The following is a 15,517-nucleotide window of genomic DNA, read 5'->3' as shown; positions in this document are numbered from 1 at the left end:
TTATTAATATTGGAGTCTGGGATCATTGTTCAGAACTAGGGCATAGACCTATCTCCATCTGAATCTATGAGCTGTCACCCTATCACCCTAGCTCCTGATAAAGTAGTAGAGTTCTGTAGCCATGGTGAATCTAAGCAGGTTGTTTTGTGATGTTTTGACATTTTGGAAGTCACTTCTGAGAATAAAGCCAAGGAGAAATGCTTTGCAATGTAGGGCAGACCACCCCATGAGGAGTCTTTCACCTGCATCTCATTAAACTGCTTCTCCCCCCTCCCGTTTGGTTTTGACTTACTAAATGTACTGTGATGGAATGTATCTGTATTTAAATTGAGACTTTGCCAAAGCTGACCTTTTGTTTCTGCAGTTGAATTTCTACAGACATTTTTAAACCCCAACTTCACCTTCAGTTAAAAAAGCCTTTTCAGTGAAGAATTTTGCTATTTTCCTGGCAAAGCTGATCAAAACTGTTTGTTATTGCTGTTTGTTTTAACTCTGAGTTCTTTGTGTTTGTTTGTACATGAATGTCACAAACCCATCTGTGGATGGCCCCAAATTATTTCCCCTACTGTGCTGCCACTTATCCCAAGGCAATTCTAGTCTGTTCCTTGGGGCAACTCCTTAACCCAGCAAACCTCGGTTGTACTGCCTGTATACCAGACCCTGTAGCCACAGTGAGGAAATGTCAACCCCAGGTGGCCCCACTGGAATAAGAGAAAAAATTACACGTCCCCCTTTCCATGGGAAGGGTTAGCCTGGAGTATTACTTACCCAGCAATTACTCTGTCCACAAGCAAAACAACAAAAGGAATTTATTACATAAGATAAAAGAATTCTACAAGCAAAACAGACTGTAGGTTTGGAGGCAGAAAAGCAAAACAGGCAACGGGGGGGACATGATGCAGGCGTGACTTGCTCCGGGCAGAAGGGGGCAAGCAGCAGCAGGGCATAGCTCCCGCTCCCAGTACTACTGTGCCCGCATCAGTGCTGGGAGCAGGAGCTCTGCCCTGCTGCTGCTTGCCCAGCTGGTGCGGGGGGCATGGCTGCTGCCACTGCTTGCTCGGCTGGGGGGGGCACGGGATGTGAGTGCGGCATTGCTGGGAGTGGGGGTTATGCCCTGCTTCTGCTTGCCCGCTTCTGCCCAGAGCGAGCTGCACCCACATCCCACCCCCCTTGGCTGGGCAGGCAGCAGCAGGGCATAGTCCCTACTCTGAGTGCTGCTGCACCTGCATGCCGCACCCCCCTGCCCTGGCTGGGCCACTTGTCTCAGTCCCAGACTTGGCCCGAATCCCTCCATACCCCATGCCCCTTCCCTCCACCTTCCCCCAAGCTCCAGAGACTTACCAGCTGGAGGCAGCTGTGTCCAGCATGGTGAGGACTGTTGCCTGTTTAGTCTATAGCTGAATCTTTGGATTTGGTTCGGTTGAATCAAATTGGGACAGTGATTTGAATCTCTGAATCAAATCACTGTCCTTCCGAATCGGCCAAATCCGACATGAATACTCGCACTTCACACAAGCCTAGTAAGCACCATAATAAAATGTATTTTTTTGGAATTGGGTGCTGATCAATTCACAAAGGGATGCTTTGAGTCTAACAAGGTTGAGCACCACTGATCTACAATGGGGTGGTTTGCCTGCAGATGAGATCTACCTCCTGGTACTAGGACATCCAGTCTGTGGGGTTCTCCCCTGGATCTGAAAACTTGGCAGCAGGTAAGTTATGGCACTGCTCCCTGTCTGCCAAATTTCTGGACCCCTGAGGAGTCCCACAGATCAGTGTGTGTGTGGAGGTGGCATGGAGCCCAATCCCAGCATATGGGGGGTGGGTGGGGGCATTTCGGGGTATGATCTTGATGCTTATGGCCCAATCCAGCCCACAGACTGGCCGAAAGGTCTGTGGGGCCAAAAGGTTGACAGCACCACTGATCTAAAAGGATCCTATCTAAACTGACCTTTTGTGTATTTTGTAGTGTCCCTTGGCTGCAAGCTGAAAGATCATGTGATACTTTATTTATCTGCAGTAAGGTTACAATCAGTTTTTCTCTAATGCTTGCATCGAGATGTGCATATGCAAATCATTATTTCTTGCAATTGGCCTCCAGTGGGGAATTCTGTTTTGGCACTGTCTGCTCCAGAACTTGCTTGCAATGGGGGAGAGGCCAAATCTTCTCCTGCACTCTAAAACATGTCTTTCAGGATGTCCTTTCCTTTCAGTCGGATTTTTTTTTTTTGCTGAAAATTGTATGTAAATGCTTTCTCCTGAGGACTTGAATGTTGTGTGTGCTATTGCATATATAAGAACTAACTTACCTCTCTTGTTATCAATTGGTGGAAAAGAGGAATCTTTTCCCTGTTGCTGTTGGCTCTCTTTACTGCTGGATATATTTTTGCTTTCTTTTTGAGTTCACTGAAGCATTTGTGGAGCTTTGTATTCCCCAGGAATAGGAGGTTTTTAATTTTTAGAAGAGAGTAATATAACACCTCAATTATTTTTTTACCAGTCCTAACATTTGGAGGTTAACTTCTTTTAAAGTTTTATATCTTTCCAAACAAAAAAAAGTGAAGATATGCAATTTGCTTTTAATTGCACACTTAATTATTTTGTATTTGCTATCAGTCTAGAATTATCACTTCCAGTGCAATCAGAGTACTTGATTGCAGCATTCAAAAGGTAATATATAACAGTGGTAGCACATCATGAATCATTAAATCTTAACAGATAGTCAAAAAGCCTGAGGCTGAATTGATTTAAAATTTGCAGGTTAGTCTAAGCTGTTAGATTGAACTGATAAGCAAATGAACGGGCATTCACTTTTGGTTCCGGAAATGCAGCTACATGCCTGCAGTGGCCCAGGTCAGAAGCCAGGGGGTGCTAGAGCACATCTGCTCCAGCTGAGCAGGGAGGCAGCTTGGGCCAAGGCTAGCCTGCTCACCCTGTGAGGGCGGGGTTTGCAGGGGAGGTGCAAAGCATCTTGGGATGTTGGGGGACTGAGAGTTAACTTGAATCTGGAAGGGATCTGGGGCCAGAAGTTCAATAAACCAGTTTAACTTAAATCAGTGATTTCTGATAACTGCTCTCAAAATGGCCAAAACTGGTTTAAGGCAAACATGGATGGATGCAGTACTGTGCCCTGAACTTCTGTTGCGTCACACATTTGAACCAATTTTTGATTGCTTAAATTGGTTTGTTTGTAACTTCTGCCCTAGCTCTAAGGGTGAGCTACTAGTCTTGTGTTTAAAAAAACTGAGACTCAGGCAAGAATTCTGTGCAGTAGATACTTTTGCAGATTAGAGAGAAGTAATTTACTCTTACACTCCAAGATAATTTCCTCTGTTTGAAATGCTTGAGTGCTTAAAACTTACAGCAAAATATTTTTCAAACCTTTTTTTCGTAGTGCTAACTTTTAAAAATCTTATACAGCCCTACTGTTAGCACTGTTGTATTCCAGCCCAAACTGCATTCGATAGCACCTTGCTTTCCATATAGTACATAAAGGAGATCTGGTTACTTGTGGAATTTGGGGGCTGGGAAATGAACTCACTGTAGCTACATGCTTAGGTTAGCAGAGTTGAACAGAGCTCCATTGAATGTTACTTCTGGAATTCAAGTTTGGGAAATGAATTCATTGCACTACGTATTTAGGCTAGCAATGCTGAACAGAGCTCCATTGAATGTTGCTCATGTTCAGCCAATAGAGGATGCCATTGAGCAGCAGTTAAAGGTATATGCTGATTTAGCCCTTCTTGAGAATTGAAATCGCCATTTGAGAGCTAGATACAAAGTGACTCTTTTCCCTGTTTCAGCTCTCTTAGCACCTTTTTAAAGCCACCAAGTAAACTTAGAAACGCAGGAACTTTTAAGTTGCATCGATGTTTAATAAAAGTTATTTACTGAGCCAGGAAATTTACATCAGAATCCTTTATTGCAGGGACGTCAAACTCATTTGGTCCTGTGTGCCAGGTGAGATTCTCTGGGGTGGTCTGCAGGCTGCATCAGGCTGCCCTGGAGCCAAAGTGCAGGGCCAGTCTGGAGCATTGCATGCAGTGTACTCTGTATGTCAGCTCCACCTGTCACAGGCAGTGTGCACCAGACCCACTAAGCAGCTTGCACTGCAGGCCCTATGCCGTCTGGACTTACTGCTGTGTGTGCTGCCTGAGGCCTAGGAGGCTGGCACGATGAGCGGACTACATGCAGTGTCCTGCTGGAGTAGCCCTGTGTGCTGGCTCCAGAACCAGTGTGGATTGGGCCCCAGGCTGTCTGCATGCTAGAGCCAGGGTGCAGGATCAGTCAGGGGGGATGCTGCACACAGTGCGTGCCCTATGCTTGCTCCCTGTGCTGTGGGCAGGGCCTGCAAGCCCTGGAATGAGGCTGGCACACGCCACATGCAGCATACAGGCTGGACCCAGTGCTGCGGGCACTGTATGCTGTACCCCCCTAGATCAATCCTGTGTGCTGGCTTCAGCACAGCCTGGTCTGGACCAGCTCCAGAGCCAGCACACAGGGTTGGTCCAGCATATGTGCCATAAACAGCATGCGACTCAGACTGACACCCCTGTCCCATGATGCTAGGTCCAGTCCATATGTCAGGCCAGCTTTGCACACTGTGTGAGGTATGCAGGGTCAGCTGGAGATGCACAGGCTGAATGATACAGCTTCATGGGCTAGATCCAGGTGGTGAGCTATGTTTGACACCCCTGCTTTATTGCAATCCAAAACATGTTTCCAATTATTTAGGTTGCTTTCCCAGCCTGAGTATTCAGGCATTGGTTAAATGTAGCTTTTATTAAAGGTTCCATCTTGAAATTTCAAATGCTGCAATTTTGGTCAGGTTTTCCCTACCCAGCATAATGCTTTTCCCTATTACCTTTTTTTTTTTTTTTTGATGATTCAAAGTTGCTAATAGCCATCACATTATTTTTGCTTAATAGATGCGATTTTTAATTTTGGAGACCATGTTTTATGTGAATCACATTGCAGTGTTCCTTATCTAAAATTCCTGTATATTTTGAGCGGAACGACCAGCAGGTGACTTTTTGCAGTAGACAGGGCAGAGTGGCACCTCATTAGATGCTATGAATGAATTGGTCTGTAAAGTAAGCTATAGCCTCCAGAAGTTCACGCTTCTCTGAATGAGTTAGTCTCTAAGGTGCGTACCTTCTGCCCATCTTGAGACCAACATGGCTAGATCTGTTTGTTGGTGTCTTTCTCTGTTTTTCTCTTTTTTAATATATTCTCTGCAGCTGTAGTTTTGAGATGCCTTTTGTTCTATTAGGCAATTTTTTTTCTTAGTTTATTTGTATAATAACCTATTCTAGTGACTTTGAGTGAGAGAATTGTTAAATTGCCAAAAGTAAGTTAAAAAACAACAAAACTAACTCCTTTCTGTTTTTTATTATTCTTGTGGGGAAACTTGTGTTTTTTCCTAGCTTTATTTTCTGTTTCCATTTGTTCGGTCTAGCTTCACTTCTCATTATAGCTAAAAAGTGAATTGGTAGCTATAAAATATGGAAAGTGAATTAAAAGTAATCAGAACACTGAAATGACAGTGAAACTTAAATTTCAACTAGAACTGATGACAATGATAAAATTTAGTAAACTTTTGAACAGAAGACTAAGTGTGCATTAAGACACATGGTTGAAGTACCAAACAGGCTACCCAAGACATATTTGTGATAAAATACCTTATTTTTTAATTTCTGCTCTAATGGTACTTCTTATACAAACACATAATAGATGCCTTGACAGAAAATTAGGAAAATCAGAAAACTGATTTATGTTACCGGTCACAGGGGACAAGTTAGTTTCTAAGCAGTAGAGGACTTTTGAAGTAATAATTCAGATGAGGAATGTGGAAACTGAAGTACATTTAAGATGGAAAGAAGAGGCAGGGTGCTAAGTACTCTTATTGAAAATCCAAAAGAGGAGAAAAATAATGTGTTCAGTTTACTGAACAAGAAACAGTGATGTTTCCAGCTTTCAGGTAGAGATCTCTTGTATTCTTATGGGGCAATTTCTTCAATGCACAGGCAATGCATAGACAGGAATTTGATTAATCTACATGACATCAGCTAGGAAGTGTTGTCTTGCTGGTCACTGCTTCCTGATCAAATCAAGTAGCAATGAACAGAAAGGATAATAATTTGTTTCCTGTCAAGCATATGGGAGCAGGCAAAATGAAACCTGGCAAGTGTTAGATTTGAGAGGCAAAGACCTCAGTAATGGGGTGCAGCCCAACTGTTTTAGCACCAAAACCAGGTACAAGTTTGGTTTTTTTGCAGTCATTTCAGGGGAATCAATAGTCTCAGAACTTAAAGCCTGTTCATTGATGCCACAGATAGACGAGATGCTAGATGGGCTAGAAGAACCAAATTCCTAATTCTGGACCTTAAAAAAGAGCTATTGGCCAGTTCCTTTAGTGCCTGAGGCCAAAGGGAATAGTGGGTGCAGCCACACCATTGTCATGTTCTTCCTTTCTTGTCAGTGCTCTTGCGTCTTTCATGTAGGTTCCTTTGAACATGCTAACTATTTTTCACAGTTTATCTCGGTACTATGGACCTTTACCCAGTCTCAAGTTAATCTGTTCTCAAAAGTATCCTGAAAGTACTCTAATCCCTTAAGGGGTTTAGTTTAACCACCAGCACAAACAAGTATAAAACTTACTGCACAGAGATTAAATATTTTGGATATACTGTAAGTCAGAGCAAAATTAAAATATTAGTCATGACATTTAAGGTCCTTGCTGAAAGGGTCTAGCCACAACAACACAGGAATAAGTGAGTTCTTCCTTAATACTGGCCAGATGCTGCTAGCAGATTGTGCTGATTATTTCACCCCAATGGCTCCCTTGCTTGACCTGACGCAAACAGTTTCCAGGAAAGTACATTTAGATATGAGTGTTTCATATCTTTAGGAAAATCAAAAGGATTTTATGCAGTAAGCCTCAACTGAACAATCCCGATTTCTGCTAGGAGTCCTACAGAGAGATATCTAGCTATAAAATAGTAAATAGGTTCCCTGTATTAAACTCCTCAAAGTATATCTTAGGTTGGTCTCTGACCATATTTTTTTTAAAGTATCTGAAGACAATGAAACAAATAGATGCCAGAGCCATTGACTGGAATCTAGCTCTGCAGGTGAAATTATTCATAGTCTATCATAGGTTATCTGTGAGAGTAACTGTTTTCTACTTTTTCTCTGAGGGTAACCTCTGGTCTGGCTGTGTAGGCCACACTTTTAGAAGGGGGGGTGCTGATGGTGCAGGATCCACTGTCTTGTATCCAATAATATCACTTCACTGTCTCTTGCCGTTCAGAAGAAGAGCTGTAGATTAGAAAGAATTGCTGGTGAGACTGAACATAACATTTTGGAAATGCTGGGCTTTCCATGGTAGTAGATGAACCTCAGGTTGTAGGACTTCTTGCTTTTTGTTTTATGATAACTTGTTTGTTAAAGACCTGCTACTGTTTGTGGGGAGAGGGTATCCTGATCTGTTTTTACTTTTGAGCTATCCTACCACCTTATGCACCCACTTTATCCAGTATAGATTAAATAAAATTAGGAAGCACAGCTGTAAAAATGATCTATTTTTATAGAATTAGCTAATCTTGCCTTTAGGGAGATCTAAATATGGACTCAATAGTATGATTTTTAAAATAAATTTCAGTTAAACTTGAACAACTTGCATATAAAAGCAGAATGCTCACTTTTTCCAATAAGTAGGAAAAGAATATAAAATATTGTAAATAATATACCCCTTGATGTGAAATGTGGAAGTTTGAATTTTTTAATAGTCACTTCTGTGGTGCTCAAGGTCTCTAATTAAATATAGAAATCATATGACTGTTGTAAATGAGGCATGAAATAAGACTTTAAAAACATTTCTTGCATAATGGAGACTAAGGTTGGATTCCTACTACAGTAAGTTCATTTTTGCCAGCTGAACAGCAGAAAATTAACTCATGTTAAAGGGAAAATCTTTAATAGCATAACCATCTCCTTTGACATATGAGCAAAAGAGAGAACATATGCTGAAGCTAAAATTCACTGTTTCATCTTCCACTGGTGTGAACTGCTTTATGCAGTTTAAGTCAGTGGCAGAGTGGGCACCTACTGCTCTAACATCCATTGGGTTGAGTTAGCATGTCACGGAACCACTGCCAGTCTCTGTATCTGAGAGAATGTAGTAAAAAACCCTAGGGCTTGTGTAGGGAAGAAGCTTTAAATTTTCCTAATTCTCTGGATGAGTTTTGTTTCGCTAAGTTTAAAAAAAACAAAAACCACAAAATTAGTAGAAAATTTAAAAATGCTTCTTGTATGAACAACAGGTGGTATCTGTCGTGCCAGGTCATGGGTGGCCAAGTCTGGAGCCTTTGGGATTGAGGTGCCAACCAGGGTCAGGAGCTAGCAGAATTCAGGGACAGCTATGTCAGGAAGCCAGGAGGAGGTCAGTTTAAGGTCAGGGTCTAGGAACAAGCCAAATCAGAAAGCTAGGAAATGAGGCAGAGAGCAAGCCAGAGGGAAGGAACAGCAAAGTGGTTTAGCATCAAGTTGAGCCCTGTTATCTCAACACTTCCTGTTCCTGTGCAGGAGTTTATATGGGGTGGAGTGCATGGTTAGCTAAACCTAGCCAACCACTCTAGTGACAGGAAGCAGATGGAGGGTTAGGTTTCTTTTGGGCCACAGAAGAGAAATACCACTGATGAAATGCTTAACAGAAGCCTGGATATTATTACTTCTGGGAAGGGAAGAGTTCTGGCAGTTTGGATAGAAAATATTAAGCCAAGTTGGAAAATGCAAGTAAACCTTGTGATAGAAAACCTGATTATGGAACAATTTACAAAGCACTGCTTGCAGGATGAATAGTCTCAAAGAAAAATAGAACATTGCAATTCATCAGAATCTAGAGTGTCCGTTTGCATTGTGGCAAACAGTATTGGTCCATACCACATAATGGTTAGGGACAGAAATTACACAAAAACTGGTGTAAGTGATCAGAAACTGGTTCAAATCTGTAACGCAAGAGAAGTTCAGTACATATGAACTGCTTTTAAAATGGCCAAAACCTGTTTAAGACAAACCTGCGTGTATGTAGTATTGGACTTAACTGATTTAGGTTAAATTCATTTATTGAACTTCTGTCCCAGGTCCCTTCCAGATTCAAGTTTTGCATCTCCCCTGCAAGCCCTCCCGCCCTTTTTGCAGGGTGGGTGGTTAGTCTTGACCCAAGCTGTCTGCTTCAGCCAAGCATGGAGGCATGCTTTAGCACCCCCTGGCTTCTGGCCTGGGCCACTGCAGGCATGTTGCTGCTCATTGGTGAGAATAATCAAGAGTGCTGCCAGCACAGCCCGTTTGGAAAATAAAAGGGTGTATTTTGCCAAGAGTCAGGATGTGAAATATGGACTGAGGGGGACCACAAAAGGAATAGTCCACTGGTGGTCCTTCACACTAAGAAAATATCACTTCTAGTACATAATGCATGTACAAAAAACTTAAATGCTTTTGAGATGAAGCTTGATCAGTTTGAGTGGGATTCTGTGACATGATTGTCTGTGACAACATGGAACTAGACTTGATGACCTAGGTAAGTTTTTGCTAATTTTCTTTTCCTAAGCTAATGTAGGAAGTAGTAAACAGACTAGAAGCCAAAATTGTGGCATTCTTTCTGACTGGTATCCACAAGCTTCACAGATGAAACTTCATAGGCTACTAGTTCCTGAGCTGGGCCTGGAGCAAACAGGCTCTGTGCCTCAGGCTGGACTAGGGCTGGAGCATGGGTAAGCCATGGGGGGAGGGAGGTAGAGGTAGATGAGGGAGAATGGGGGATCCAAGACTCCAGGGTGGCAGACAAGTGGTGGGGGTTGGACAGGCAGCAGGAGACAAGGTGTTAAGGGACAGGGGTCAAACTGTTTGCTTATGTATTTATTTCCATCCTCACCCCTACTGCCTGTCCCCCTGCCACTGCTTTTCTTGTTGCAGCAGTGAAGAGGGGTGGAGGGAGTTCAAATTTAAGATAATCCTCCAATAATTGGATTCTATACATAGAAAATTAAAAAAAAAATTAGAATTTTTTTATGTATACAATTAATTATTGGGGGGGGTTCATCTTACATTTGGGGTCAGCTTAAATTTGGGTAAATACTGTGATTTGTATACTCCAAATACTTATTCTCAAGTCCACAGGACAGAGAACAGGTTTGACAAGCTTACAATTATATTGCTTGTTATCTTTTTACTTTTCAGTAAAAGGGTTGTGGTTAGCTTTGTTTCATATGAACAGCTACTTGCAGTTTTTCAATTGTATTTTTTTTTAACACACATTTGTAAAGACTTTAAGGAGACTTTCGACAGAACTGTGAAAATAGACTTAATTCTGCAAGGCAAATACTTTATATTAAGGAACTTGTGGATTCCTTTTTGAATTATGAACTGCTTTGTGGGTTCATGGGTATCTGAACAGACATTGTAAACTCTGTAGAAGAAAGATACCAAGGTTAGGTGGAATATTTAGCATACACCCAGTGCTCATGCAGTTTACAGTCTTGTTGGTAGGGTTGATGGAGAACTTCAAGTTTTTTTTTACAGTTTCTTCCCTCTCCCTCCCCTTCACCTTTTCTTTTATAGCATTAGCGCAACATTAAAAATACTAAATCCAAATGCTGATGTGCTTTTCCTGTTATGTTAATTTCATCAATTTATCTAGCTGAACTATTTGGCATACGTGAGTAAAACTATGTACAATACACTGCTTTCTTCCTCAGACCTGAAGAAGAATGCTTTTGCAGTTCCAAAGCTTGTGTAACTTTATCCCAACTATACAGTTGGTCCAATAAAAGACCCCCCCCCCCCCAAACAAAAAAACAACCCATCCCCATGCAATACATAACCGATTAGAATTAATATTTGGGAATTTCTGGCAACTTTGAGTATTCTGCTTTTTAAAAATCCAGCTTTATCATCTGCTCTGTCTTTTTATATCTGATTTCTATTGTTGACAATGAAAGTAGGCTAGTTGGTTTTGGTTATTAGTTCCAGTTCACTAATACAGTCTTGTAATATTTGGGTTGCACACCTTGCAGTAGGTACAGGTTTGCAGTGACAGCTTGCAATTCTTGTTTGACAGTAGGATGCTTATTTGAGGAAGGGACGGAATGATTTTAGAGTGAAGGCAAGGAAAATCATAATTGTTCTTTGAGGCCTGTCTTCTGGCATTCATCTTTGGAATTTTGAATACCAGCAAACAAAAAAGATCAATTAAAGAGATCAATGCGAAGATTTCCCGGTACTAAGAATGAAATATTAGACCATGATAAAATTACAGAATTTGGATTTTAGGGTTCTTCTTCCAAGCAAATGAAATTCCATAGAAAATTGAAATTTGTAAGTGAACATTTGATTAATTTTGTGTTCTTGCATGAGTGAATTTATTTGTATAACTGAATTTAGTAACACTCAACAGTGAGATTCCTTATGCATTTTGATCCATGTTATTGTTCAGTGCTACAAAATGACCTTTTTGAGAGAAGTCCTCCAAAATGTTCTTCTGAACAGTGCAAATGAAGTTCTCCTTTGATAAGTAAAGGAAGCCTGTTTATTCCTTTTAGCGCACAAAAAGGTATTGAATTAGTTCCTACATTGAAACATTTTTCCTGTATTTATTCAATGCCTTCTGTAATTCTTAACATTGCCTTGAAACTATGGAATTTTTCTTGGGCGACATTTAAAAGCTCATCTAATGGATGCTACGTACATGTTCCCAGCCTTCCAGTTGAGGGTTAATTAGGAAGTTGAGCTGGTGCCAGTATTCTTTTTTCGATATGCCTGTTCCTGTTGTTATGGGGTAAAGCCTAACCATCTCCTACTGGTAACATAACAGGGTAAAAAATAATTGTAGCAGGCAGCTAATGAAAATGGCTATAATTTTAGAAAACCAACATCCCAACAGGCAGATTTACTGATAAGGACAGGTTACCTACAGTTACTTTTCGCAAATCAAATTTGACTGTTTTCACATGCACTGGCATCATATTTATATTTGACAGTGGTGCCCAATCTTCTAGTCATGCAGATGGAATGAGAGGTGCATAGCTGGTCCACAGGCTGAATTGGGCCCTGAACTGCTTGGGCTCCATGCTGCCAGATCAGGTCCTGTGCTGCTTCACCCAAACCCTGTTGCCTGGATTGAGCCTCGTGCTGCCTCAACCTAGGTCTCTCATGCCCAGATCAGCCCTGAGCCCCCTTGGTTATTCTCCTGCATGCCTGGAGGATTGGCCCCTTGCAGCCTCTGCTCATCCCATGGGTCCAGAAATTTTGGAAGCATTGGAGTGGCAATATATCATGCCACTGCTCCCTGGCTGTCAGATTTTCAGAGCCATGCAGGAGGCCTGTGGGCTGGATGACATGGCTCCATGGGTCAGGGATTGAGCACCCCTGGGTTGGCATTTTGCACCAAGAATCATGGGTTTGTGACTCTTGTAACGGTCTCATTCCTTAATTGCAATATAGGGCAGAATAGTTTTTTAAAATTAAGAAAAGAATTATTTTTGTTAGACATACAGAGTGTGTTTTATTGTGGTTGTTATGAGTGAAAAGGGCATAGACCATCTTATGTGAAGGGCAAAGGAGTTTTGGAATAACATTATCGTTCTGTTGCTCATTACAGCTTAAAATGGACTTCTGGAGGTAGGCTTGTCTGGCCTCCTTTAACTGTTACCTTAACCCATACGCTGAATTCTAATCTTCAACTTTTAACTATTGCTTTCATTCTTACTGCTTGGTTGGTAGTTAAAATCCATGAAAAAGATGGCAGTTCAGGAATTAGTAGCGATTATAACAGTACTGAAATGTTGTTTTTGCCATGATGGTCCAGGAATTATGCAAGAGGCAAGGATTTTTATGGGTGATATCTTTTTATAGATATGATATATCTTTTTGTGATATTTCCAAACAGATTATGATGATGCAACAAAATGAAGTAGTAAAACAAGATAGACATTTTGTAACATAATAGCTTAAAAGAAAGGAAAATTAATTTTGATTGTAATTTCTGACTCCTTCATTTCAGGGTCAGATAACACTAATGGATGTTCCTGTATTTAAAGCAATTCAGCCAGAGGTGAGTAGTTCATCAGTTGTTTTTTTGTCTTTGTTTTCAATTTTTAAGTGAAAAGAATCAGTATTTATTATGATGGTAGCCTATGAACATAAATTTTGGAATTGCAGAGTATAAGTACATTCAATTATTCTTATTTTTCCATTTATAGTTTTGAAATGAATGGTTTTAAGACATGAATGTATCTGGAACTAATAACTGTTTTGGGCAAGAACTCTGTATTTTACCTTCACTTGAATGTGTTTAAACATCAAGCATCTGAATCTTTCATTGGTGCTGTTTCTGAATGTTAAACTGCTTAAATATATCAATCCTAATATTGTAAATGATCCAAGTATTCTTTGTAGCAGAAAAACAATTGTTTGATATATATCCCCTCCCCCTCAGGATCTATAGCAGGGGTAGGCAACCCCTGGCATGTGTGGCAGTCTGTGGTGCGCACAGGCATTTTGCTTGGCAAGCATGTCTTGGGGCAAAAATGCAGGGGAGCTGCAAGGGGCCATATCCTTGTTGTTCCAACGCAGCCCTAGCCCCTTTCCTGCTGTCCACCTTGAAGCGTGTGTGTACCTTCTGCTGGCAATGAGCTGGACCGGGGCTCCATGGGCCCCAGTGCAGCTGCTTGCAGCCTTCCCACTGCCTGCTGCAAGCTGCTTAGGCTTCAATGGCAGGCATATGTGCCTCGGGGTGGATGGTGGGAAAGGGGCTGGGACTGCACTGTCGCAACAAGGATCAGGCCTCTTGCATCTGCTACAGCACGCCAACACCTTATAAGTTGAGGTTGCAGGTGTTTTTGGCACTCTGCCCAATAATGTTACTGACCCCTGATCTATAGGGCAATAAACTCCAATTAAAATGTTCTTAGGCTCACGTAACCTTTTCACTGGCTAGTTATATTTTACGTAGTAACTCGGTCGCATAACTTCTCTCGGTTCTACTAAATTTCTGGGTTGCTATCTAATATTGGGCATTTATTAATTGTGCATCTTGTTTCTGTCTGTGGAAATTGTGAACGTCTTCCGAACTTTTTAATAGCAGTTACAGTTGTATGCTCAGTCTGCTTTATGGAGTTGGTATAGGTTTTCTATAGTATCAACAATCTTCTTACTTAATTAGGGTTGTGCGAAACAGCGCTGTTCTGCTTTGACTTGTGTTTTGATGGAACAGTGTTTTGTTTTGAATTTCGTTTCGAAACTGCTGTTCCGTTTTGTCGAAACAACAGTTTCAAAGTTTCACCCATAGGCTATAATGGGGAAGCTAGAAACAGCCTATAACTTTCGTCATTTCTCGCCTGATTTGGATGAAACTTGCAGGCATGCTAGCCCCTTCTGAAGCCTGCCAAGTTTCAAGGAGATGGGTGCAGGGGTTTCAGGGAAACTGCACCTCAGAGTCTTGAAAGCAAAAAACTCATGTCATGTGTATATGTTAAGCCACAGTGGGGTCAAAACTGCAGGCATGCTAGCCCCTGCTGAGGGCATGAAGCCTGTCAAGTTTCAAGGAGCTAGGTGCAGGAGTTTTGGGGAAACCACCTCAAGCTGCTGACAAGCAAAACTCATGACATGGGTGACACTTAACACACAACAGGGTGAAAGCTGCAGGCTTGCTAGCCCCTGCTGAGGCCACGGAGTCTGCCAGCTTTCAAGGAAATGGATGTAGGGGATTCTGGGTTCTGGGGCCCTGCACCTCTGGCTGCTGACAGGGAAAACTTGTGACATGGTTGCTTGTGGGACTGTGTCTGTCTTGGGGCAAAGGGTGGTGAAAACTGCAGACCTGGTAGGCCCTGCTGTGGCCATGAAGCCTGCCAGCTGTCAAGGAGATAGGTGCAGGGGTTTTGAGTTCTGAGGCCTTGCACCTCTAGCTGCTGACAGGCAAAACGTGTGTGTGTGTGTGTGTGTTAAGGTGCGCCCTCACTCAACTGACACCAAGGCAGAAAGCAGGGCATTTCAAACGATGCTGCCTTTTATGCAGTTTTTCTATCCCTCCCCCAGAACATGGGGATTGGAAGAGACCTCAGGAAATGATGACAGTCACTGGCCAGCTACAGAGTCAATAATGAGAGCAGTCCTTTCCCCCTGCTTCCCCCCTCTCCTTTAGTTTCTGTTTCCCTTTAGGCAAGCCCAGTGTGAGCTTCGAAACTCAAAACGTTTAGAAAATGTCGAAACATTTTGACTTGCCTTGTTTCGTTTTGAGGCTGTTTCGAAGCTCTTCGTTTTGTTTCGATTTTACTGTTTTGAGCTTGAAACGAGTCTAAACGAAACTGCTGGCGAAATTTCGCACAGCTCTATTACTTAATAGTTACCAGGCTTTCTTGTTGTTGCGTACTCTCTCTTTAGAAAGGAAACCAATTATTTAGTATTAGCTATTTGAATCTCAGTCCTGGATATATGTCTGAATATTGTCTATGATGATTGT

General features: G+C 41.8%; 1 protein-coding gene across 2 annotated transcripts in view; it reads left to right on the top strand.

Annotated features, from left to right (window-relative positions):
- The window catches only part of RALGPS2 (Ral GEF with PH domain and SH3 binding motif 2), a 218,787-nt gene that overhangs the window by 41,802 nt on the left and 161,468 nt on the right, over nt 1-15,517 (top strand). For both annotated transcript variants that reach the window (XM_006033021.3, XM_006033019.3), the window contains exon 4: nt 13,061-13,111. In XM_006033021.3, the coding sequence (XP_006033083.1) occupies nt 13,061-13,111 (51 nt within the window). The remainder of the gene's footprint in view (nt 1-13,060; nt 13,112-15,517) is intronic.

Source organism: Alligator sinensis, unplaced genomic scaffold, assembly GCF_000455745.1.
Source record: "Alligator sinensis unplaced genomic scaffold, ASM45574v1 scaffold293_3, whole genome shotgun sequence".
NCBI classification, from domain to species: Eukaryota; Metazoa; Chordata; order Crocodylia; family Alligatoridae; genus Alligator; species Alligator sinensis.
The sequence above is the reverse complement of the archived record's forward strand: the minus strand, read 5'-3'. Positions and strand labels throughout refer to the sequence as shown.